The 27,500-nt window shown below is 38.9% G+C and overlaps 1 protein-coding gene across 2 annotated transcripts in view; it reads right to left on the bottom strand.

Moving 5' to 3' along the window:
• Positions 1-1,015: 1,015 nt before the first annotated feature.
• The window catches only part of LOC144970477 (protocadherin-9-like), a 38,340-nt gene continuing 11,855 nt past the window's right edge, over positions 1,016-27,500 (bottom strand). The window contains exons 1-3 of one of the 2 annotated variants that reach the window (XM_078910172.1): positions 9,757-9,880; positions 6,378-6,726; positions 1,016-4,144 (exon numbers count right to left, since the gene is read on the bottom strand). In XM_078910172.1, coding sequence (XP_078766298.1) covers positions 2,225-3,850 — 1,626 coding nt within the window. In that variant the 5' untranslated portion in view covers positions 3,851-4,144; positions 6,378-6,726; positions 9,757-9,880 and the 3' untranslated portion in view covers positions 1,016-2,224. Of the gene's footprint in view, positions 4,145-6,377; positions 6,727-9,756; positions 9,881-27,500 lie in introns of those variants that run through there. The other variant, XM_078910171.1, reaches the window with a different exon arrangement.

Raw genomic sequence — 27,500 nt, 5'->3', positions numbered from 1 at the left:
AACAAAAAACGAATGAGAGATGTGAGAATGACGTAGTCCTTAGTGTTTCGTTCATCCTGTTTTAACAATTAAGGGGAAAACTGAAACATCCACAGTATATATATGTTTGTCTAATAAATTGAAGCTTACATTTCAATAGTAATCGTTATTTTTTCCTAACTATGATAAGCAAATACTGTGACCAGCTTAAACATTACAATGATGAAGAAGTCATCAATGCGATTATGATTTCAAAGTTTAAGGGGAAGTAACTTTTCTCTGTGTACCATTTTGAATCAGCCAGAAATTACATGATTACCCCTCACTATAGTAGGTAAATTAAGTGACAGGTCTCAACGTCACAATAGTGAAGAAGTCAATGAGATAAGGATAGTATAAATATTTTAAGGGGAAGTAACTTTACTTTGTATACCATTTTGAATCAGTAAAAAATTACACGATTGTTTCCCCTAAGCATGATACGTCTTGGAAGACGCAATCATCCAAAAGTATAGGGTTCAACAGTCATGACGTCACTTTCCTCGTAATGACGCAGAGTAACTGGTTCTGAACAATGGGAACAATGGCGGACGCCATTATCTCCATTGCCGCCCTTATGAAATACTTCTCCGACGTGCATAAAAGTGTATACAGAGGAGAATGACATTATAATTGATGTCACCTCCGCCCAGCAACCTGCAGCTTGGTTCTAAACAAAGAAAATCGGTACTTTTTATTCTTCATGCTGGCTAGAACTTTTTTCACATGTCATGTGATCAGAATGTATAAAAGTCAAAACATGATCAGATTTATAATGTTTTTTCTCCTCTGAATACAATTTTATGCCCGTCGGAGAAGTATTTCATAAAGGCTGTGATGGAGATAATGGCGTCCGCCATTGTTCAGGTAGTTTAGAACCAGTTACTATGCGTCATGACGAGGGAAGTGACGTCACTGTTGAACCCTATTAGTACAGAGAATTCATTTTCAAACCACTTGCCAAAAATAATGATAAAAGAAAAGTAAACACAATTCTGAATGATGAGTTTGAAAGTAAATGAATATTTTTTAATCATCATGAATGATTTCTATTAATGACCAACATTAATTTAGGCTATAAGATGCCATCACTCTGAAATCAGAAGATCATTTACACAAGGTATGTATTCAGTGGGGGGTCCCGATAGCTCAGTAGGTAGAGCACTCGCTTCACACGCAAAGGGAACAAGATCGACCCTGGGTGCAGTCGAGATTTTTTCTGATTCCCCCCCCCCCCCACCTGTCCACCCAGCAGTGAAGAATGGGTACTGAGTACGTTATATTTGGCGGGAAGTACTTTGCGATAGACTAGCGTCCTATCCAAAGGATGGCAAAAATTTATATTACCTGTTTCACGCCATAGAAAACGGGATAAACTCCGGCTCCATGGGCCCAATGAGATAACGCCAGTTCTTATCGTTTTCATCAAAAGACGAGTAATGGCAATGTGATTAATATAGCTTAAACGAAGCTCAATTTCTTTTTAATTGAGCTTTTATATCTAGCGCAATATCCACTAAACGTGCTCAAAGCGCTTTACAAGGGGTCTTCAATCACATTTCAGCACATTTCGTGGATATTGCCCTATATAAATGTTCAACCAGAGCTACTTGAGAACTCCTATGTGCTGCTTTGCCATGCGGCCATTGTTTCTTTCATCTTCCGCCACGCCCCACCTCCCTTACACGTTTAGGAGTCTTTTGTCATAATGGCACCCTTTAGCCCTCCCCCCCCCCCGCCTTCCCCACCCCATGGTAAAACAGAAACTTTCTGCACGGTTTGTAAATTTGTTTCACACTAAACTATTCAATGCAAAAGCAAGATAAATAATTAAATATGTTCCATTACGAATTCTCCGAAGATTCTTCAAATTTGGAATACCAAAGAGCAGCATAAATTGTAATTATTTTCTTTTTAGATTTGGCATTAAAATATCAAACTGGCAACCCTGCACGACAGCAATATTAACCAGTTAGCCGCCCTGACTCTGGGGGAAAAACAAAACACAAAACAAAAATGTGTTTAAAAATATGGCCAGAAAATAGTCATGCTCCGCCAAGATGAGAGTCATTTTAATCGATTGATGTTTGAAGGCTGGCCAAACTTTGAAATACATGTTTTTTTTCCAGATTCCGGCGGTTTAGTGGTAAAATATTCAAACAAAACATCACGTAAATCTTACATAAACAACGTAGTCATCAATAATTTAAATTACGAAATAGATCATAAAAATAAAACTACTACACAAAAGGGACAGAAATCCAAAAGTAACTGTGCTTGCTGAATCACGAGGTCCTTTCTGGGACATCCCCGTCTGCGTTGATGTTGTAGGTGGCGGTGACGTCAGCGCTGAAAAGTCAACATCTAAAGTAACGTTCAGAGACACGGTCACATTCAAAGATGGAACTCCACCATCATAAACGAGAATTGACAAAACTTGAACTGGGTCATCGGAACTTTTTACGAAACGACGGATAAAGATTTGCCCGGTGTCTTTGTTTATGTCGAATAAACTATCGTCGTTGATTGGCTGAGAATTAATCGATTCTATAGAGTAAAATATCCGCCCGTTTTCCTTAATGTCTTCATCAACAGCGTATACCTTGGATACTACCTTGCTTTTGTCTGGCGAATACCAATCAATTATTACAGAGTTACTATCATTGACAGCCATTCCTAAATCATCAAAGTCATCGATATCTTTTGGGAACAGGATCGTGGGCCGATTATCGTTGACGTCCAGGACGAAGATTGTAATATTTGCTTTAGTTGACAAGGGCTGGGGGCCTGAATCTGTGGCGGATACTTGGATTGTGTACTCGTCCCGACGTTCCCGGTCGAGAGGAACCGCCGCGTAGATATCTCCGTCAGAATCGACGATAAAAGGTGGGATGGGTTGGCCATTTTCTCCGAAAACTAAAGAATATACGATCTCACCGTTTGGTCCAGTGTCCTTATCCACCGCTTTGATGGTGCCGATGAAACTCATGGGGTTTAATTCTTCTTCAATAGAGAAGTTTTTAGAAATGATCACCGGTATGTTGTCGTTGGTATCGATTATTTCTATTTTGATCGTCGCCTCGTCGTGAAGAGGCGGAATTCCGTGGTCCTCTGAGTAAACGTACAGGATAATTTCGGGCGTGGATTCTCGGTCAATTGACGCTGTGCACATTATAGACCCCGTCTTCTCGTCAATCTTAAAATTCATTGGAGTTTTTCCATTTTCGTCTTCTAGAAAATAGCTTACCTCCGCATTTTCACCCATGTCTGCATCTATAGCTTTTACCATTCCGACGAATGTATCAAGATCGTTGTTTTCAACCATGGAAAATACGTACATTTCCTGCGTAAATCTTGGCTTGTTGTCATTGACATCAATGACCTCTATTGAAAACACGGCTTTTTGGGAAAGAGGAGGTGCACCATTGTCAGTGCAGAGAAACACAACATCGACAAGGGGAGAGATTTCACGATCTAAATGGTTTTCGAGCTGTACCATGTAGAAGTTTGGGCCCTTTTCGGCTAATCCGACGTAGTTGCTTTCGCTTCTACACAAGACTTTTCCCTCTGGTCCTTTGTCGAGATCTTCGACCTCCAGAAGACCAAGTAGAGATTGGATTGGAGTGTCTTCGGTAACCTGCAATCTTGTTCCTTTTATCAAGGCTATTTTTAAGTTTAGCACTGGCGGCGTATTCTCTGCTTGACATTGGGGCAGGGGAGATAACCACAGGGTTAAGATGAGCAGTGATATTGGCATCAAGATTTTGGTCAGTGATGTTTGGAAGATGGATAATGACAAAAGAGACGATGGATCTGGAATTTGGAAGGCCATCGTGACGTATATTTTGGTGAATAAGTGCGTTTTTTGGTTCTTTAGAAAATGAACTTATATTCCTTTGTAAAAACAAATGCCACTGTATTAGATTCAAATTGTTATTATAAGTTGTAGAAAATAGACTACATGTTATGAGTATACATGCCTAGTTTTATAGAATTTTGAGCATTGATTTTCTTGACTATATCGGCAAAGCTTGTTTTGGTCTTATATTCAGTTGCTGCTTTCATTCAAATTGTTGAAAACTGTTGAAAATTTTTGACTTTTCCGTTGTCTTGGTCAGGTCAGCATCTGAGGAATAAAAAGATGAATTTGTAATGAAAATTTGGACATGTTGAATATAAAAACATATTCTAGTCAGAATTTAGACAAACTACTTGAGAAGCAATTGGATACAACGAAAAAAAAGAAATTAATCCTTCAGAAATCTACATTTAATTTATGTAGGAAATTTTATCTTTTGAGTTTTCCAAGTTTAAGAAAAGAATAATTAAACCCCATGAGTTTCATCGGCACCAGCAAAGAGGCAGATAAGGACATTGGACCAAACGGTAAGATCGTATATTCTTTAGTTTTGGGAGAAAATGGCCAACCCATCCCACTTTTTATCGTCGATTCTGACGGAGACATCTACGCGGCGGTCCCTCTCGACCGGGAACGTCGGGACGAGTACACAATCCAAGTATCCGCCACAGATTCAGGCCCCCCAGCCCTTGTCAACTAAAGCAAATATTACAATCTTCAAAGAAAAATGATAAATAAAGTAGTCCTTCAGCGCCATTTGGCCCATGGAGTTTATCCCGGTTTCCATAGCGTGTAACGGACAATAGCAATTATTGCTTTCCATCGGATAGGACGCTAGTTTATCGCAAAGTACTTTTCGTCAAATCTAACAGACTCAGCTACTCAATCACTGCTGGGTGGACGGGAGGGAGGGGGGGGGGGGGGTCAGAGAAAAATAATCTCGACTGCACCCGGGATCGATCTCGGTCCCTTTGCATGTGAAACGAGTGCTCTATCAAATGAGCTAACGTGACCCCCCCCCCCCCCCCCCCCCCACAAAGTCATTAACTTCAATTCTATTTGTAGAAGTTAAGGTGAAAATCTAATTTTATCCAACGTGCCCCCCCCCCTCCACCCCCACTATAAAACCCGTGATCGATGATTATCACTTTTATATGTGACTCGTGGTCTCAAAACGGTATAATGTTTGGATGATCCATATGCTAAAATGTCAGAATGATTAAAGCCAAACTGATCAAAAATAATATGAAGTTTTGTTATTTGTCGTTCTGAAATAATGTAAGCATTCTGCTCAGTATAACATATAGGTAGAACGAAGTTGACGTCACTCGGGTCTTTGTTATTGTTTTTTGCCATCTACGTTTATGAGTAGTTCTCACTAAACTGTATTATCCAAACTATAAACGTTTAACTTTACACATAGTTATGTGTGTTGGTCGGTTATACTTCCGGATGGCAAAGTTGTGAGTTTCTTAGCCAAGCGCATACTATCTATAAGCAACTTAAGTCCGATATTTTATATTTAAAAAGTAGTCCTGTCAGAGCCGTTCATCCCATGGAGCCGGAGTTTATCCCGGTTTTTATAGCGTGAAACGGACAATAGCAATTGCTTTGAAGTCTGAAGCGAGTGCTCTACCAACTGAGCTATCGGGACACCCCCCCCCCCCCTCCCCCACCACCACCCTGATGTTTTAAGCTATAGATAGAATGCGCTTGGCCAAGGAGTTCACAACATTGCCATCCGGAAGTATAACGGACCAACACACAAACTCTGTGTAACCATTAACTTTTATAGCCTGGTTAATACAGTTTAGTGAGAACAACTCACAATCGCGGATGGCAAAAACAATAACAAAGGCCTGAGTGACGTCATTTGCATACTATCTATAGATAGTGTCCGCTTGGCTAAGTAACTCACAACATTGCCACCGGAAGTATAACGGACTTACTCACAAAACTATGTGTAACCTTGAAGGTTTATGGTCTGGATAATACAGTTTAGTGAGGATTACTCCAAAACATGGGTGCCCAAAAAAAAAATTAATTAAAAAATAACAAAGACCCGAGTGGCGTCAACTTCTTTCTATCGATATATAGTATGCGCTTGGCTTAGGAGTTAACAACATTGCCATCCGGAAGTATAACGGACCAACACACAAAACTGTGTGTATCCATGAACTGTTTTAGTCTTGTTAATACAGTTTGGTGAGAATAACTCACAAACGCGGATGGTAAAATACAACAACAAAGGCTTGAGTGACGTCATATTCGTTCTATCTATAGATTTAATTTTCAGCATTTTGCTAACACGACATAACACTGTTTTGAGGTGATGGGTCACATTTACATTCTAAAATACTCGTAAACTTGAGTAAATCTGTTGGGTTTTTTTAATTTTCGAACTTGCAACAAACACGGCTAATATGAGACTTTTTGAATTTGGTGTAAATCTTTCCACATGTTATCTTAGGCACGTGCAGGAAAAACGATAACAGCTCACCTTTTGCAACAACTTTTACGCCTCTCTCTCTCTCTCTGGTCATTGAGTGCCACGGTATTATTCACTCACAGCTCAGTCAGTCATGCATGGGATGAGTTAATGAAGATAGGAGTGAAGATGATGACGATGACGATACTGATGAAGATGACGACGACGGTGGTGACGATGACAAGGTTGGCGCTTGTGCCAGGTGGAGTTTTTGACTCCTTTAGAAGAACACGGAACGTCTTGTGTAACGAATGATGCACTGCACTGCCAATGCTGCACGTGAAGGAGGGGGGTTGGGGGTTATTGTGGGTGGGGGAATGGAGGCATGTGTTTTTTCTTGGTGCTTTGAATGAGGAGTTTTCTGAGAGAGAAAGAAAGATATATGAAAAATAAATTAAGGGGAAAGTAAGGGTTTGAGTAATTAAAGATCGTTCAAGGTTTACAGTAAAAAAAAAAAACAAACAAAACTAAACCAAAAAAAAAAAGAAAAAAAATCCCCCCAAAAAACACAAAACAATAACAAAAACTTAAGCTTTTATATATAGGGCAATATCCATCAAACGCGCTCAAAGCGCTTTTTAAAAAAACATCAAAGTTAGAAATTAAGGAGCAGGCACCGGTGTTAGATAAAGAACTGAACCAGTGTGTATGAAAGGTGCCAGACAAAGCAAGAAAGTAAAATACAAAAAATAAAACAACAAAAAACAAAAACAAAACCACCCCAAAATTTTAAAAGTGCTTTACAAGGGATCCCTGGCCAACAACACTTACACTTAACATGTAGGACGAGACAGGAGGCCTGTTAGGCGATATGACAATGTTTTTTTGTACGACAGAGACAATGCTGTTGATGGCCAGGTACTCATTTTACACCCGACTACGGTGTGAGAATGTGAATGATGAGCCCTTTTTTTAAGGACTCAACTATGCACCGAGCGAGGCTCGAACCCAGGACCTTCCGATCCGAGTGTTATAAATACTTCAAGACCACTTAGTAGATGCACGATAATAAATAAATGTAACCCGCGGTGGTAAAACGTTATTTTATCGGACTCTGATTCAATGGGAGCGATCTATAGATAGTATGCAGATGACGTCACTCAGGCCTTTGTTATTGTTTTTGCCATCCGCGTTTGTGAGTTGTTCTCACTAAACTGTATGAACCAGACTATAAACGTTCATGGTTACACAGAGTTTGTGTGTTGGTCCGTTATACTTCCGGATGCCAATGTTGTGAACTCCTTGGCCAAGCGCATTCTATCTATATTCGTGTTTTCGTCCAACCAGGTCATCAATCACATGGTTTGTTGCTGTCCAACGATTGTATATTTCTTTACAAATATAAACACGCTGCTTTGTTTACAAACGTTATAAACATACCCATGTGTCAAGCTGACTCAAATGACCAATCGCGATGTTAGATATTTAAAAAGCTGTGAACACTTTTCACTATGTGGGTCACTTTGAGCACATTTTGCAATGTGGCCAATGACCTCGAGCACATGGAATGTTAATATAGATCATGCCCAGTGAAGGAAATTGAATTTAATACAGACAAACATGATGAGACTTTGGTTAATTTTTGTTTTAATGATCTGAAAAAAGTGTCTGAGAAACAGTACCAGATAAAGCAAAAAGAAAAATACAAGACCAAATGCCTCTAAAAGAAAATTAAAACTAGAGGTGTCTAAATGAGCCAATATGATGGAGAGAAAGATAAAGGGAGTAAATTTGACTCATTATATTTTAATTCGTGCTTCCTTACAAAGGAGCATACTATTTCCTGCCAATCAATGTTTTGTTTATTCATCTTAACTACGCCACTACCGCATCATCTCATTCATCTGTGGTGTTTCATTCATCCTATTTTGTTGATAAAGGGGAAACCCGAAACTTTCATTTGATCTGTTTTTGTAATTAAATTGAAGCTTACATTCAATTTCACATTATTATTTATCTCATTACAAGGGAACAACATAAAACAAACGACGTTTTGGTCTTTTTTTTCCAAGTAAACACTTTACTTGAAAAAGGCCAAAGGCCGAAAGGTCGTTTGTTTTGTGTTGTTCCCTTATATATGAGTCTCATATACTCCCTTTATCTTTCTCTCCATTAACTGATTATTTTCCGTATTTTCCCAAAATGGCAGGCTTACTCAGGACAAAATTGGTTTTTAAAACTCAAACATTCTCTCTTCAAAACAACTTTTTGTTCTAATTAATTAAATAAAGACCATTCTTCAAAGTTTGTGATGTACAAAATATATCTGAATAAGAAAAATGTATATATCTAGTGTCGTAACAAATATGACGATTTTTATGCATGTGGTAAGGAGAGGGTTAAAAAAATTGCCTGCCTCGACTTGTTTCTATCAATACGCTGTCTTAAAACGCATTCCATTTTATAGGAACCTTTCACGGGTTTGGATTTATTGAATGAGCTTTTTTTTATCGCGCCAAATAACTCACAAGCTTGCGAGTGAGTTATTCCGCGATAAAAAATATAACACATTTAATAAATCCAAACCAGTGAAAAATACTTATATTTCAATCCTCAAAGTAATTATTTTGAGCAAGTCAACTCTCCCTAGCTCATTTTGCGGCGCTGTATTGCGGCTGACGCCTGGGTTATTCCACTTTTTCTCTAAAGGCAAATTTCCCATTGGGGATGAATAAAGGGAGTTTAATCCTTTTGATAATTGAGTAAGACCAAGTAGCCAAACTAATAACATTAAAAAGATGTAAAATAGGCTACCGCCTGTCTTCATGCCCAAGTAAACCATTAATAATCCCCATTAACCTACATTCCAAAACCAACTGCATTCACGTTACGAGTTGAATACTGTTATTAATTACCCATCGTCTGTGTGCGGTATTCTGTAGTTATTAGGGGTTATTTAATTTGAACTTAAAATGCTTCAAAATTGTCGTTATATAATATATTTAGCATTTAAGAGAAATATAATCATCATCTACAGTCATTAAGTATTTAATAATAACAAAAAAGTAACAAATTAGAGAATAAGTTCTGGTCTTAAAAAAAGACCAAAAAACCCCCCAAACAACCCCCCCCCCCCCTTCCAAAAAAAAAAAAAAAAAGATAAGAAAAAGAACTTGAGCTTTTAATACAGCGCAATATCCACTAACGTGCTCAAAAAACGCGCTTCACAAAGGGTCCCTGACCAACAGCAACACGTAAGATGTAGAAAGAGACATGATGCCTCCCCCCCCCTCCTAAAAATCAGAAACAAAACAAAACTAATAAAAAAAACAATCAAACAAAAAATAAACAAACAAACAAACCAAATAAACAAACAAGCAAGCAAGCAAAAAAACAAACGGTTTTATGATTATGATATGGCCGAGTGGTTAAATTATTGCACTGTACTTACACCCGGGATTGAACCCGCTGTCGGCATCTCGCTTTATCCTTGGGAAATATAATTATTTAGTCTTAATTGCTCAATTTTAAAATTGTTGACAAAACCAATTGTTTCATCAGTTGACTTTTTTACTCTGGAAAGACACGTGTTGAAAAAAAATTTGACCTAAAAACTCGTCCTTCAAATATCAACGGATTTAAATAAACCTCATCTTGGAAAATAGACTCTCAAACCTGGGACTTAAAGTTAGAGCTCGCGAGGTCCCAGGTTTGAGAGCTTTTGCCAGGATGAGGGTCATATAAATCAATTGATTTATTATTTTTTTTTGGTCAAATTTTAAATACGTGTTTTTGCCAAAATACGACAGTTGACTGGCTAAAAACAAACCATATCTGTCGCTTTCCTTAAAATATTTTCTATCCCTCCCCACACACACACATACCTTTCTACATCTCCCCCCCCCCCCTTCTCCCACACACATACCTTTCTAAATCCCCCCCTCCCCAAACCACCCCACCACCTCCAAATCCCCTAAAATCGCCTTTCCACAAAACGGGTACGTACCTCTCAAATTATCATGTTTGACATTTCGACACATCCCTATTTAAGAGAGTCAAGAGTGACCTTCAAGATATTTAAAGGTTAGAGTTCAAAGGTTTTTGATTTGCACCCTCACCAAAATTCCTCCGCCCAACGAATCCAACTGCGAAAAGCTCTTTTTATGCTCAACTTTGACCCCCCAACTTCTACCTTGGATTTGATTATAGGAATAAAAGATCCTGACGTGATGGAAGAGACCTGTCTCTTGGCGTATTTTTTTGGTCAGTATCAGGCTATAAGTTTACGATGGCGACGATGGGGTTCCACTAAAATATATTAAGAAGATTGTGCGGCTATGTGGTCTCATGGTATTACACTCGCTTTCGGATCGGAAGGTCCTGGGTTCGAGCCTCGCGCTCGGCGCATAGTTGAGTCCTTGGAAAAGGCTCTTTACTCACATTCTCTCACCGTAATCATGTGTAAAATGAGTACCTGGCCGGTAACAGCGTTGTCTTTGTCCGAAAAATTGTAACATCGCCGAACAGGTCCTACATGTTAAATGTTGCTGTTGACCAGGGACCCCTTGTAAAGGGCTTTGAGCACATTTAGTGGATATTGCGCTATATAAAAGCTCAATTAAAAGATTAACAAGCGTTTTAACTTGGACATGATTTTGTCTCGGTACAATTCATCAGCTGCTGGGCAGATGTTGTGAGTATTTTACCAAATCATAGCGTCAATAGTTAAGTGTAAGGGCTAACCCACACCGGAGACTGACTCCGACGACCCGGCACTGCCGTCCTCTGTCGTTTTCCGGATAAAGACGTCGGGCACGGACAAAATACTAAGAATAAAGAGAAGAGCCGTTAGACCTACCCATAACAAGCACCCGACGTCACCTGTCGTTTTTTTCCGAGCTTGCGGGTAGGTCTAGCGGCTCTTCTCTTTATTCTTAGTATTTTATCCATGCCCGACGTCTATACCCGGAAGACGGCAGAGGACGGCAGTCTCTGATGTGGGTCAGCCCTAACGCAGCCAACCGTAGCCTTCGTTACGGCCTGATCGTAGAAGTCCTTCAGAGCCATTAGGCCCATGGAGCCGCAGTTTATCCCGGTTTCTAGAGCAATTGCTTGCTATTCATTGGATAGACGCTATTTATCGCAAAGTACTTTCCGCCAAATCCAACAGACTCAGCAACCCTGTAACTGCTGGGTGGACAGCAACCCCCCCCCCCCCCCCCCCAAAACAAAAAAACCTCCAAAAAACAACAACAAACAACCAAAAATAGAAACTAGCACAAAAAAAGAACATCAAAAGTAGTTGGGGTTGGGGGGGGGGGGGGGCAAGGGGGAAGAAAATTGCCATTCTGGTTATATCACGATGAACAATTATCATCATATTATCACATTACCCCACGGCTTTCAATTCTTCTAAATTGAATCCGATGTCGTTGGCGCTTCACCAGAAATTAACACTGGCATATTGAGATAGGATCTCCGTTCCACTTCCTGCTTACACAGAGTTCCGCTTGATCGGAAATCAGCCATGATATTAATTTGAATAATGGAGTCGGTATCACTGTGGTGCTAAAGTTAAAGTCAATACTGCCGTACTCTGGAAAGAAAAACACCATATTTAAAAATTTGGCCAGAAAACTCGTCCTTTAAATATCGATTGATTTAAATTACCCTTATCTTGGCAAAATCTCTAAAAACCAGAACTTCTCGAATTCCCAGGTTTGAGAGTTTTTGCCAAGATGAGTGTCATTAAAAAGCGATCGATATTTGAAGGACGAGTTTTCTGGCCAAATTTTCAAATATTATGGGGGTTTCCAGATTACGGCAGTATACAATCAACTGCTACTCTTGTTTCTTATAAAGGGCGCACACAGTGGCGAACCTTTTCCAAGAACTCAACTTTGCGCCTTCCAAGGACATACAAGTCCTAAGGCGATGGTCATAACAATGGACCACAAAGCTGCAATATGGCCTAAAGGGTAAAACAAACAAATAAACAAACAAACAAACAAACAACACTCAAACAAAAACCAACTCACCCTTGACCCCCACCCCAAACAACACCAAAAAAACAAAAAAAAACATACTCCCCCCCCCCAAAAAAAAAACCCAGCAAAAAACAAAAAGGAAAAAACACAAATCAAAAAATTATTACCCCTCACAATTAAAAAGGAAAATGTGACCCATCGCCTCAAAACGGTATTATGTCGGGATGAACAAGATACTGAAAGGTCAATTTTAAGTTTAACTGGTCTAGAAAATGAAATTTCGGATTTCAGCACTTTAAAATTCTATATCTTTTCTTCAATAATACATACATGGACAACCCAAGTCTGATGTTTTTGGTCACAGATTCTATTCTTACCGCTTTGAGCATCCCGACTTAATACCGTTTTGAGGCGGTGGGTCACAAATGTCAAATTAAGAAACTAGGGCGGAGGCAGGCAACGGTGTAAGATAAATTATCTGAACAAATGCGTAGGGAAGGTGCCAGACAAAACAAGGAAGACAAATACAAGGAAAAAAAAAACATCCCAAAAAATCAGTCTATTAACAAAGATGTATACTGCAAGACTGCGAAAAGCTCTTTTTATGCTCAACTTTGACCCCCCAACTTCTTCCTTGGATTTGATTATAGGAATAAAAGATCCTGACGTGATGGAAGAGACCTGTCTCTTGGCGTATTTTTTTGGTCAGTATCAGGGTATAAGTTTACGATGGCGACGATGGGGTTCCACTAAAATACATTAAGAAGATGAGTAATGTTCAACGTGCACATGATTTTGTGTCGGAACCTCAGACTTTATGATTACCGGTCAGACGTGCTACCATTACACAACAGATATCTTTATCTTAAAAAAATAGAAACAGCCCAAGTAAAATCAAAACAAGAAACAGAACAGGCAACAACATACTGGTATGTGGTCAAGTAGTATGACACTTGCTTTAGGATTGGAAGGTCCTGGGTTCGAGACTCGCTCGGCGCATAGTAGTTGAGTCCTTGGAAAAGACTCTTTACTCACATTCTCTCACCGTACTCATGTAAAATGAGTACCTGGCCGTTAACAGCGGTGTCTCTGTGCGAAAAATTGTAATCTCACCTAACAGGCGTCATGTCCCGTCCTACATGCATAACGAGATAGGATCACCGTTCACTTCCTGTTTACACTGAGTTCCGGTTGATCGGAAATCGTTATAATAACAACATTCTGAATCACCGGTGCGATTACAGTTGTGTCAAATGGTGCTTTGCGTATAGTTTAAAAACCTCACAACATCCGCCAGCCGGATATAACATACCAACCAACTCACAAAACTGTGTGTAACCTTAAATTAAACGCATTCTCTCACCTTACTCAGGTGTAAAATGAGTAGCCTACTCGTCTGTTAATTATCAGTGTTGTCTCTCCCCTAAAAACAAATGTAGTATTATCGCGTAACAGGCGTCATGTCTGCTCATCCAACATGTTAACTTTGGTTAGCTATGGTTAGCTTATTGGATATTGCGCTATATACACGCTCAAGTTATTTTGTACTCTGCTTTGACATGTTATCCTTCACACACTGGGTGGGGTTCCTGACCTCCCGTAGTGGGCAGGGAGGTACATACTGTGTCTTCTATCTCCCTATATCTGTTTTCCAACATGCTTTCTGTCTTTGTCTTGGAATGAGATTAGTTGGCTGGGAGGGAAACAATCAAATGCATAGATATTGTTTTGGGAGATGATATTTTTTTCATTGTAAATCATCTCTCTTTTATGTATTATTATTATTATATTTGTTATTTTGAATGTATAATGTAAGCATTTTAGTATATTCCTCTTTGTTGGATTTTGTGCTTATAGGTGATCTCAAACTGAGTACATTGAGGGTATGCTCTTGGAATCTACATCTGATCACTTTTGTTCCCAGTTCCCCTTTGTCTTACTTTCTCTTGGGTGCTTTAATTGTAATTCTAGAACTTTTTACTACCATATTTTCTTCCTTTTTACTGGCGCTGATATAACCTAAATGTGTTGCAAGCGCCGTAAAACCCTTAAAAACAAACAAACAACAATTATCATCCACACCGACATCAGACGCTGTACGTTTCTCCAAGCCCTGCTCCAATCTTTATATCATTGTCATTACCATTATCGTTCAATCTCTTTATTAATTTACAAATCAGGTAGACATACGTTGTTTTTTTGTGTTTTTTTTGCGTCCATGTGCTAAGCGCCTTCGTCCGGAAGGTACAAGGTTCGAAGCTCGCTGCTAGGAGCGGCGAATCTTTGAGTACTTGGAAAAAGGCTCTTAAATCTCATTCTCTCACCGTATTCATGTGTAAAATGAGTACCTGATCAATAACAGCGTTCTCTCAGTCCGAAAAAAAACTCGTGTCATGTCTCGTCCAACATGTTAAGTGTTGTTAGCTATTAGGGATCTCTTGTAAAGCGCTTTTAGTACGTTTAGTGGATATTGCCCTATATAAATGCACAAGGTTTTTCTCCTCTGCTTTTTCTGACATTTTATCATTGACACCATTTCAGATTTTTTTTACATTTCTCCAGTGCCTGATCCGACCGTTATCACTGTGATTACCATTATCGTTCTATCTGTTTATTTATTTACAAATCAGGTAGACACACTGTTCAGGTAGTATGGCATTGTGCTGCCCCAAGCATGACCTACATTCAAGACCTATTTTCGACGATTTTGAAAACAAAAATGGAATACGTTCCTTGAATTCGACTACAAACCAAGCAATGAAATTTAGGCTTAAAAGCTGGCTGGCTAACTCACTAACTTCGTGGATTTTGTGTGTGTTGAACCCGTGAGCTCAAGAAATCGGGGAGAGAAGGCTTTAGTTAGACTAAGGTTTGAAGCGACCTTTCTAGGGGGTTGTGGATAGCTCATACGGTAGAGTCACGATCTCCCCGGCCAGGCGGAGTTGTCGCACAAGTAAGGTCGCGGGTTCGACCCCCCCCCCCCCCCATCGCCGCCGCGGAGTTTTTATTCTCCTGTTGTCTTCTGGCACTTTCCTACTCACTTCATTTCTTGTTATAATGAAATTTAACCAGCATGTATATATATTGGCATGTAATTAACCAGTTAACCGCCTGCCTTACTCCCGAAAGACAACTATTTAAAAATTTGGCCATAAAAACATATCTCTCAATCATCGATCAATTCGCATGATCCTCATCTTGGTAAAAACTCTCAAACCTGGGATCTTGCGAGGGTTTTTTTTTTCCAAGGTGAAGGTCCTTTAAATCGATTGATATACGAAAGATGAGTTTTCTGGCCAAAATTTTTAATACTTGATTATCCATAGTACGGTAGTTATTAATCACATAAGGGCACATGTCAGCTTAAAGGAAAATGCCATTAACTTGAGACCTCCCTGATTGGAGCTTTTATATAGCGCAGTAACCACTAAACGTGATCAAAGCGCTTTACAAAGGGTCCCTGAGCAACTAACAGCAACACTTAACATGTTGAACGAGACATGGCGACAGTTAGGCGATATTAAAATTTGTTCCGACAGAGACAACCGCTGTTAACGGTCAGGTAGACATTTATTTAACACCGGAATACGGTTAGAGAATGTGAGTAAAGAGCATTTTCCAAGAACTAAATTACGCGCCGAGCGAGGCTCAAACCCAGGACCTTCCGATCCGAAGGGGAGTGTCATACCACTACACGATAAAGATGAAGTTGAAAATTCTTTACCAAAAAAATCTGGCAGGGTAAAATCTTATTTTCTCGTACTTCAAAATCTGGAGGATTTGCCAATTGCATCGGTAAGCATGTGAGCCCCCCCCCCCCCCCCCCCCCCACCCTCTCCCCATCCCCTTACCTTACTCAATCCTAGAGATTTTTGCTTCTTTTCTGAATTGGAAAAAATGTATTTAAAATGAGCATGTGCATAGATATTCTTATTCAATTACCATTAAGATGTAAAAACAAAAAACATTGACTTTGATACTACGCCTATAATTTGTCTCAGAAAAATGTAATAAATTAATAGGAATGGTGTAAAAGTAACCCCGGGTAAACTACGGATATAGATAGTATGCAGATGACGTCACTCAGGCCTTTGTTATTGTTTTTGCCATCTGCGTTTGTGAGTTGTTCTCACTAAACTGTATTAACCAGACTATAAAAGTTCATGGTTACACAGAGTTTGTGTGTTGGTCCGTTATACTTCCGGATGGCAATGTTGTGAACTCCTTGGCCAAGCGCATTCTATCTATAGTCGGTGTTAGGTTTGAGTGAGTTAAAACAAAAAAATCTCGAAGATAAAAAAAAAGCCCATTGTTTATCCTTTCCGAGGTCTTTTGTTGTCCTGGCTAATATATAAAGGCTTAACTGTTTGACCTTTAGCATTCTTTGTGGGAAGGAGATGTTGCTCTGCGTTGGTATTTATCTAAGCACAATTACGAGCTTACAGCGCTCCGCTTTATTTGACCAGTTGTGATTACGGAAATATGAACCGGAGAGGTGGCAGCAGATATGAATATTTATTATGGTGCTTCGTTTTCCTTTTGATTTGACCTTTCATTTCATTTCAGTTTTTTTTTAACAAAAGAATAGAAGGATTAATAATATATTAGGGGCCTCTATAGCTCAATTGGTAGAGCACTTGCAAAAGGGCCAATTCAGTGCAGTCAAAGTTGTTTTTTTTTCGCTAAACCTTTCACACAGCAGGGGAACCGAGATCGATCCCGGGTGAAGTCGATATTTTTTTGTCCACCCTGCAGTGATTGGGTAGCTGGGTCTATTAAATCTGGCGGAAAATACTTTGCGATAATAGACTAACTAGCGCCCTATCCAACTCCGGCTCTATTTTCTCAATGGCTCTGAAGAACTACTTTTTAATATCCTATCGGAAGGGTAGCAAGCAATTGCTAGTGTCCATTTCACGCTATAGGAACCGGGATAAACCCCAGATCTGATGGAATGCTATAGGAAATACTCCTCAATATCTAAAACTGAGAACATCTGAGATTATAACTTTAGATGGACAAATATAGATCTTCAAATTCTAAGTGTCCATAATTTAACGCTGTTGAAAACATCACTAGTAAAGCAATGAGTCTGCAAAAATAAGACTATCAAGCAAAAACTAAATCAGAACCCCGATGAACAACAACAACAAAAAAAAACCCAATAGCAATAAAAACAACAGCAACATCAACAATAACAATAACAACAATAACACCACCACAACCACCAACAACAACAACAACGACAACAACGACAACAACAGCAACAATAACAGTAACAACAACAATAATACCAGCCACAACAATATATAACAAAAAAAAAACAACAACAACAGCATAACAACACCACAACCACAACCACCACCACCAACAACAAGAACAACAACAACCAGCACAGCAACAACAACAACAACAGAAGCAAAATCAACAACAACAACAACATCAACAACAACAGCAACACAAATAACTACAACAACTATCAACAGCTATCAAACAACAACAGTATCAACAACAACAGCTATCAAACAACAACAGTATCAACAACAGCAGTATCAACAACAGCAGTATCAACAACAACAGTATCAACAACAACAGCTATCAAACAACAACAGTATCAACAACAACAGCTATCAAACAACAACAGTATCAACAACAACAACAACAGTATCAACAACAACAACAACAGTATCAACAACAACAGTATCAACAACAACAGCAATCAAACAACAACAGCATGAACAACAACAACAGTATCAACAACAACAACAACAAATACAGACGCCACAGCAGCATCAATTATCTTTTGCTGTAGCAACACTGCGATGAAAACGCAGTGATTAAATACACACAATAAGGTAACGTTTTGAATTAGTGGCATAAAGCCAATACGCACAGATTAATAGTTACAAATTGTTATCACATGAGCAATGAAAAATTTGGAAGGGAGTTGAAGTGAGAGAGAGAGAGAGAGAGAGAGAGAGAGAGAGAGAGAGAGGGGGAGAGATAGTGGGGAGAAGTTAGGATGAGAATGGAGAAAGTAGATAGAGTGATAGAAGATAAGATAGAAAGTAGAAGAGAAGAAGAAAGAAAGTGAGGAGAGGAGAGAGAGAGAGAGAGAGAGAGAGAGAGAGAGAGAGAGAGAGAGAGGGAGATCAAAAGGAGGGGAAATATTGATGTGAAAGAAAGGGAAAGAGGAAGAATGAAAAAAGTATGCGTGTGTGTGTGTATGTGTGTGTGTGTTTGTGAGAGAGAGAAAGAGAGATAGATAGATAGATAGATAGATAAGCAGACAGACAGACAGACAGATAGATAGATAGATAGATAGATAGATAGATAGATAGACGGATAGAAAAATAGAGAGATAATGAGAGAGAGAGAGTCAGAGAGAGAGAGAGAGAGAGGAAGAGAGAGAGAGAGAGAGAAAGAGAGAGAGAGAGAGAGAGAGGAAGAGAGAGAGAGAGAGAGAGAGAGAGAGAGAGAGAGAGAGAGAGAGGGGGGGAAGAGAGAAGTTCAAACACGGTGCCAAATCAACCTCAACACTGCCTTTGAACTGTGTGTCGATTTAAAATCAAGTCAAAGAATCCAGATGCCAGTCACTCAGACGTTGGCAATAATAAAACTTCACCGTTACCTAACCATCCCTGAGATTTACCTGAGATCTAGAAGCCTCGTTTTACCAGTTAACTCATTCAATCCCAGATAGTTTAACTACTTTTCAAAATTGGAAAAAAAATCTATTAAAAATGAGCATGGATAGTGTTATTCAACTATCATCAACATGTAAAAATTAAAAACATTGATACTACGCAATACGCTTCAACAGTCGTAACGTCACTTCCCTCGTAATGACGCATTGTAACTTAGTAACTGGCTCTAAACTATCGGAACAATGGCGGCCGCCCTTATGAAATATTTCTCTGACGAGCATAAACGCGTATCCAGAGAAAAAGAAACCATTATAAATCTGATCATGTTTTGACTTTTACACATTCTGATCACAAGACATATGAAAAGTTCTAGCTAGCATGAAGAATAAAAAGTACCGATTTTCTTTGTTTAGAACCACGATGGCCGCCGTTGCTGGGCGACGTGACATCAGACTATTGAATCCAATTCTCAGAAAAAGGTTATAAATAGGCATGAGGTAAAAGTAACCCGGGTAAACTACGGATATAGTCGGTGTTAGGGTCGAGTGAGTTAACCAGTAAACAGCCGTACTCTGGAAAAACGCATATTTGAACATTTGGCCAGACGATTCGTCCTTCAAATTATATCGATCGATTTAAATAACCCTCATCTCTGGCGGCGAAAACTCTTAAACCTGAGACCGCGATGTCTTCCTTAAACTCCCAAGTTTGAGAGTTTGTTTTTTTCCCTCCAAGATGAGGGTCATTTAGATATATCGATATTATTTGAAGGTCGGGTTTTCTGGCCAAAATTTTATAAAACACACGTCTTTACAGAGTACGATGGTTAACTGGTTAATATCAACAATTTTTGTTCACATTTTCATACTTTTTTTTTCCTTTCAGAGCTATTAATAAAATTATGAAGTTAAACTGACAAGATGAAAACTTAAGCCCCGAGCGTGTCATGAGTGATCTCCCGTGCCAAACGGGTATTATGTCAGAACAAGGTCAATAGACACTTAGATAACCACGCCTCTCGGACAGTCGTCATACTGTCTACAATGATATTGGTTGGTAAACATGGAGAACTACACAGGTTTTACGATCGATGGTATGTGTCTAAATAAAATATCCACTGTTCAACCGCTTGATCAATAGAACCAACACAGAAAACTGTGCGAAAACTTAAACGTTTATAATATGATCGAGTATATCATGTGATAATTAGTCACCCATCTGGCGATATAAAAACAATAACAATGATCAGAGAGAGGGCGATTTCATTCACGTTATTGTTTATAAATAACCAACTATGTTTGTCCGAGCACGTGTGAAGGTGTGTCACGAATTCCATATTTTGATTGGTCAAAAATCTACTGGTTAATGGGAGCGATCTGTATTCATGTTTTCGTCCAACCTAGTCATCGATCACATGATTTGTGGCTGTACAAGGATTGGACATTTCTCACTAAATGTAAACACGCTGCTTTGTTTATGAAAGTTGTAAACATACCCATGAGTCCCGCTGAGCCAAATGACTAATTGTGGTTTTGGATATTTCTCGAACTGTGAACACGTTTCACTATGTGGGTCATTTTGAGCACATATTCCAATGTGACCATCAATGACCTCGAGCACATGGAAAGGTAATATAGATAGTATGCAGATGACGTCACTCAGGCCTTTGTTATTGTTTTTTGCCATCCGCGTTTATGAGTAATGCTCACTGAACTGTATTAACCTGACTATAAATGTTCATGGATACACACAGTCTTGTGTGTTGGTCCGTTATACTTCAGGATGGCAATGTTGTGAACTCCTTGGCCAAGCGCATTCTATCTATAGATCATGCCCATTGTTACGCTGATTATTTGGACCGTCAACTCAATGGGAGCGATCTATAGATAGTGTGCGCTTGGCTAAGAAGCTCATAACATTTCCATCCGAAAGTGGGTCTTCAGTTGGTTGATCACGTCTCATTGAATCATTTCTAACCGTGACCCCCGTAAACTCATGGCTCAGAAAAAACTCCCAGAAAAAAAAAAAAACACACACAAAAAAAAAAAAAACAACAAAAAACAAAAAACAAATCAAAACATAACCATATTCATTTCATTCCAATTTGGCCATTACATAACCGTTATCAAAAAATAAGCCAAATCATCTTATGAAGAATTTGGCAAAAGCCAAAGAATTATCTTGTACGTAACATGAAACCGGATGATAAAAAATTATGATGGGAACGTAAAAGTAGCAGTTGTTGTTTATTTCCCTCTTCGATTGCCAAAATAATGTTGATGAATAATAAAAATATTTTAAAAATAATAACAATAATATATAATAAAATTCCCTTTATTTATCCCCAAGGAGAAATTTGTCTTTAGAGTCTATTCCAAGGGGAGACTGGTATAACCCGGGCGTCAGCCGCAGTGTAGCGCCGCAAAGTGTGCTAAGGCGAGGTGACTTGCTTAAGGCCACACAACGAGGCGGGTAGTCGAACTCTGGACCTTTTGGGTACGAAGCAAAGATCGGACCGCTAAGGCAAGCTATACCTACCCGTACCAAGCACCCGACGTCCTCAGCCGTTTTTTTTTTTCAAGCTTGTTATGGGTAGGTCAAGGGGCTCTTCTCTTTATTCTTAGTATTTTGTCCGTGCGCGACGTCTTTATCCGGAAGACGGCAGATGACAGCAGTGTCGGGTCGTCGGAGTCAGTCTCCGGTGTGGGCTAGCCCTTATCCAGACTATAAAAGTTCATGGTTACACGGAGTTTTATGTGTTGGTCCGTTATACTTCCGGATGGCAATGTTGTGAGTTTCTTAGCCAAGCGCATATTATATCTATATATAATATTATAACTGTATTCCAAGTATTTGCCTATGCTTAGTAAATGAGTGCTCTAACATTGGAGCTATCGAGACCATCAGGAACTCACGATTCTCTCCCAGTAAAGCAATTGGATTCAATAGTCTGATGTCACGTCGCCCAGCAACGGCGAGCAGCGTGGTTCTAAACAAAGAAAATTTGTACTTTTTATTCTTCATGCTGGCTAGAACTTTTCATATGTCATGTGATCAGAATGTATAAAAGTCAAAACATGATCAGATTTATAATGCTTTTCTCCTCTGGATACACTTTTATGCTCGTCAGAGAAATATTTCATAAGGGCGTCCGCCATTGTTGCGATAGTTTAGAGCCAGTTACTAAGTTACTATGCGTCATTACGAGGGAAGTGACGTCATGACTGTAAAAGGCAATTCCCAGACACAGCTCGGTTATAAGACGATTGGTATCTTTTTTAAAATATATATATAGAATTTCATTTAAAAGCAGTTCTATACAAAAAGAATATATCAGCTTGAAAAAAAAAACAAAAAACAAAAAAGAAAAAAAAACAACACGAAAATTACTAAACACGGAACGTTTCGGGCTCAAAACCCTTCTGCGGCTATGTGGTTCTAGTGGTACGACACTCGCTTTAGGATCGGAAGGTCCTGAGTTCGAGCCTCTCTCGGCGCATAGTTCAGGAAAAGGAAAAGGCTCTTTACTCACATTCTCTCAGGTGTAAAATGAGTACCTGGCTGTTAACAGCGTTGTTTATGTCGGAAAAAAACAACATGTTTTATCGCCTAACAGGTGCCATGTCTTGTCCTACATATGAAGTGTTGCTGTTGGTCAGGGACCCCTTTAAAAACGTTTTGAGTACAATTAGTGGATATTGCGCTATAAAGAAGCTCATTAAAAATTAAAAAAAAATGGAAATAATTATAAAATGCGAGTTTATTTCTTACAGCACAAATTATGGTAGTAAAGGGAATTAGAGGGAATTTATAACGGGTTGCCTTGACATTAAGTGTTTACCTTATCATAATATCATATAATATTATATAACACACCCAGCCAGATGTTTGGGATGTGAGGAAAATATCAGAACAGGTTTGTGTTGTGATGTTTTGTTTTAAAAAAATGTAAAATAAAAGGCATTGGGTGGAGTGAGGCAGTACACAGTTTGTGGGGCTGGTAATCCGTGGTATAGATAGAATGCGCTTGGCCAAGGAGTTCACAACATTGCCATCCGGAAGTATAACGGACCAACACACAAACTCTGTGTAACCATGAGCGTTTATAGTCAGGTTAATACACTTTAGTGAGAACAACTCACAAACGCGGATGGCAAAAACAATAATAAAGGCCTGAGTGACGTCATCTTCGAACTATCTATACAGACCTGCCTAGTACTACAAAAAATTCGTAGAAATACGAGTTTTTGGCTCCAACTTCAGAGCTGCATAGGTCTCTTTGACTCAATAAATCTTGTTAAAAAAGGAAAGTTTAGCGTCTTATAACTTATATTCAGGACATTGGAGCATTTTTGGACCATGACAAGAGTAATTTTAAAAAAAAAAATTCTAAAGCTATTTACAGTGGATTTTTCTTCTTTTTTTTTCCCTTGCAAACTACGAATTTTTGAAATTTGAAGTTGGCAGCTCTGTTGTAGTATGAGTGGATTGTGGGTTATTTTGGGGTTTGGTCTGTAGGGTGTTTGCATTAATTCACTCAATCCTGGAGATTTTTGCTACTTTCCAAAATTGGAAAAAAAATGTATTAAAAATGAGCATGTACATAGATAGTTTTATTCAACTATGATTAACATGCAAAAACTAAAAAAAAATAGGTTTGTTATTAAGCCTATAATTTGTCTCAGAAAAAATGTAATAAATAGAGTTATACCCGAAACGTTCATTATTTGTACCGCCTCCATCCGAATCCTCCCCATTTTCACTTTTTGTTAATATGAAATAAAGTAGATAATTATTACTCAAATAGAGAAACATTTGTCTGCTTGTGGGTGTTCATTATAACCGTGCTCTATTGTCTTTTTTTTTTTTTTGGTAATTCTCTCTTTGCTTCTTTCATTTTGTTGTTGTTGTTGCTAGCTTGAACTGATGGGGAAAAACTCCCCAAAAAACTTGAGCTTTTAGCACGTTTAGTGGATATTGCGCTATAAAAATGCTCCATATCCACTAAACATGCTCAAAGCGCTTTACAAAGGTTCCCTGACCAACAGCAACAAGTAACATGTAGAGCGAGACATGACATGACGCCTGTTAGGCGTTATTACATTTTTCTTTTCCGACCAAGTCGATGCTGTTAACGACCAGGTACTTATTTTACACCTGAGTACGGTGAGAGAATGTGAGTAAAAGAGTCTTTTCCAAAGGACTCAACTACGCGCCAAGCCAGGTTCGAACTTAGGGACCTTCCGATCCGAAAGCGAGTGTCATACCACAAGACCACATTCTTCTTCTTCTTCAAGTACCAAGTCTGTGCCAGACATCAGTGATCATGGTACGCCATTCATCTCTCTGATCAGATAACCTCAGAAAACTAATATTACTCTTCTCTTTCTTTGTCACCCAGCTGTTCAAACTCTTCAAATATGATTTTCTTGGTCTCCCTTTACTCTTTTTACCTTCTATCTTTCCTGTGAAAGCAAGATGTTCAATACATTTATGCCGATTTAGGTGCCCTAATAATTGCATTTGTCTTTTTCTTATTGTACGAATTAATAACCTTTTAGTTTCAGCTTGCTCTAATACTTCTTCATTAGTTTCCTTCTAGACCACAAGACCACATAGCCGCACAAAAATGAACAATAAAATTAATTGAACCATCACTCACTCTCTATCAAGAAAGAACTCCGTAACTTTTCCATGCACTCAATTCGTTTCTTTTCCGCCATCAAAATAATTATCAAATTAAATTATAAGTTAATTATAGACCGATAATGGCTGAATAGGCGATGAAGCGTGCGATTACATCTTCAGACTCTGAGTGCTATATCGATATCAATGCGTTCATTTTGGGCTTTAATTAAATAATAAGCGATTAATTAAATCGGAATCGATATTTTTAATTGATGTTTGTTTCCGGCCGGACTGATTGACAACAGAGAATTATGGTCTTATCGTAATTATTATGAAAACAGAATTGATATAAAAATTGTGTGTGTGTGTGGGGGGGGGGGGGGGGGGAAAGGGGTCGGATAGCTCAGTTGGTAGAGCACTCGCTTCACATGTAAAAGGACTGCGATCGATTTCCGGTGGAGTCGAGATGTTTTTCCTTCTGAACCCCCCCCCCCCCCCAAACTTGGTCTCTGTTAGCTTTAGCGGAAAGTTTGCGAAAGACTAGTTTTCTTATCTAAATGGTAGCAAACAATTGATATTGTCTGTTTCGCGCTATAAAACACAGGATAAACTCCGGCTCCATGGGTATCACGAGTCTTTAGTCTTTTAGAGCCTTAGGCTCATTGAGCCAGAGTTTATCGGCAATTAAATAAACAGTAAAATAAGATAAAATTCCCTTTATTCATCCCATAGAGGAATTTTGTCTCTAGGGTCTATTGTTCCAAGGGAAGATTGGAATAACCCAGGCGTCAGCCGCAGTGCAGAACCGCAAATTGATTGAGCCAGGCGAGGTGACTTGCTCAAGGCCACACGGCGCAGCGGCCGGAGATCGAACTCGGCACATTCCGGGTACGAAGCAAAGACCGTACCGTTGAGTTATGACAACGATAAAAAAAACCTTGCTTGGTCTTATCGTTATTAAGCTTGGGGTCTATAAAGATTATTGGTAATAGGCTTCAACAGTCGTAACGTTACTTCCCTCGTAATGACGCATGGTAACTTAGTAACTGGCTCTAAACTATCGGAACAATGGCGGACGCCCTTATGAAATATTTCTCCGACGAGGATAAAAGCGTATACAGATGAAAAAAAAAACAACAATATAAATCTGATCATGTTTTGACTTTTACACGTACACATTCTGACAATGGCGGACGCTCTTATGAAATATTTCTCCGACGAGCATAAAAGCGTATACAGATGAAAAAAAAAACAACAATATAAATCTAAAATCTGATCATGTTTTAACTTTTACACGTACACATTCTGATCACAAGACATATGAAAACGTGTAACCAGCATGACGAATAAAGAGTACCGACTTTCTTTGTTTAGAACCACGATGGCCGACGTTGCTGGGCGACGTGACATCAGACTATTGAATCTAATTAGTTTGACTTTCGGGACCCCAATAATTTGAGTGCGATTTCGTACTCTGTTGATTTTGATTTGACGTTGATACTTTTGTAGCTTTTTTGGGGGGTTTGTTTGAGTGAATGTGTGTTTCTGTCTATCTCTCTCTCTCTCTCTCTCTCTCTCTCTCTCTCTCTCTCTCTGTGTGTGTGTGTGTGTGTGTGTGTTTAAAATCATACGATTGTTGGCTCTATTGATGTTATGAGTTCAGGTTTCGTCGCTGCACTGCGGCTGACGCCTATGTTATTCAAATAGACCTTAAATACAAATTCTCCTATGGGATGAATAAAGGGAATTTGATTATTTCATTTATTCTATTACTGTTGATATGAAATCAAATCATCGATTAAATACGAATCGATATTGTAATTGATGTTTATTTCCTGTCTGCATAACAACAATTAAAAATCGTTATCGTATCATTTATTAAGCCTAGGGTTTGATTGAAATCATTGGTAATTATATATTTTAAAGTCGACGATATTGAATGAGATCTGCAGGTGGTGTGTTTTGGTTGGATGTTATTGGGGTACAATTTAAGATACGCGTGCACAGTTACAAATCTGAAGAAAAAATCGATATGTAAACAATGCGAGCTTATGCATAATTAATAGGATTCAATAGTCTGATATCACGTCCGCCAAGCAACGAGCAGCTTGGTTCTAAACAAAAAAAAATCGGTACTTCGTGCTGGCTAGAACTTTTTCACATGACTTGTGATCAGAATGTATAACAATCAAAACACGATCAGATTTATAATGTTTTTCTCCTTTGGATACACTTTTACGCTCGTCGGAGAAGTATTTCAGAAGGGCGTCCGCCATTATTATTCCGATAGTTTAGAACCAGTTACTAAGTTACTATGCGTCATTACGAAGGAATGACGTCAAGACTGTTGAAGCCTATTGTGATAATGAAGACTTACTATGTTGGTTTGAAAAAAGTTAATCTGGAGACCTTGTCGTTTAGAAAACTCGACTTAAACATACTAGTTTACACGGTATCCATAAAGTATTTCCTTGATTTCAAAGATTCATCATTATTAAACCCTTACAATTATTTACATATGGTTTTCACAATCTTCTTGGGAAAAAAAACAACAACACAAACTAAAGCTTTTATATAGCGTAATATCCACTAAACGAGCGCAAAGCGCTTTACAAAGGGGTCACTGACCAACAGCAACACATAACATGTAGAACGAGACATGACGCCTGTTAGGCGATATTACAATCTTCTTAACGACAGAGACAACGCTGTTAACCGCCAGGTACTCATTTTACACCTGAGTACGGTAAGAGAATGTGAGTAAAGAGCCTTTTCCAAGGACTCAACTATGCGCCGAGCATGGCCCGATCCCAGGACCTTCCGATCCGAAAGCGAGTGTCATACCACCAGACCACAGAGCCGCATATTTACATCTGGTCTTCACAATCTTCCAGGAAAAAGCCATACATTTATTTATGCGAATAAACCATATA

The sequence above is a fragment of the Berghia stephanieae genome, chromosome 4 (assembly GCF_034508935.2).
Source record: "Berghia stephanieae isolate SIO BIC M18660-M18661 chromosome 4, UCSD_Bste_1.3, whole genome shotgun sequence".
In the NCBI taxonomy this organism is placed as follows: domain Eukaryota; kingdom Metazoa; phylum Mollusca; class Gastropoda; order Nudibranchia; family Aeolidiidae; genus Berghia; species Berghia stephanieae.
This window is presented reverse-complemented; position numbering and strand designations above follow the sequence as displayed.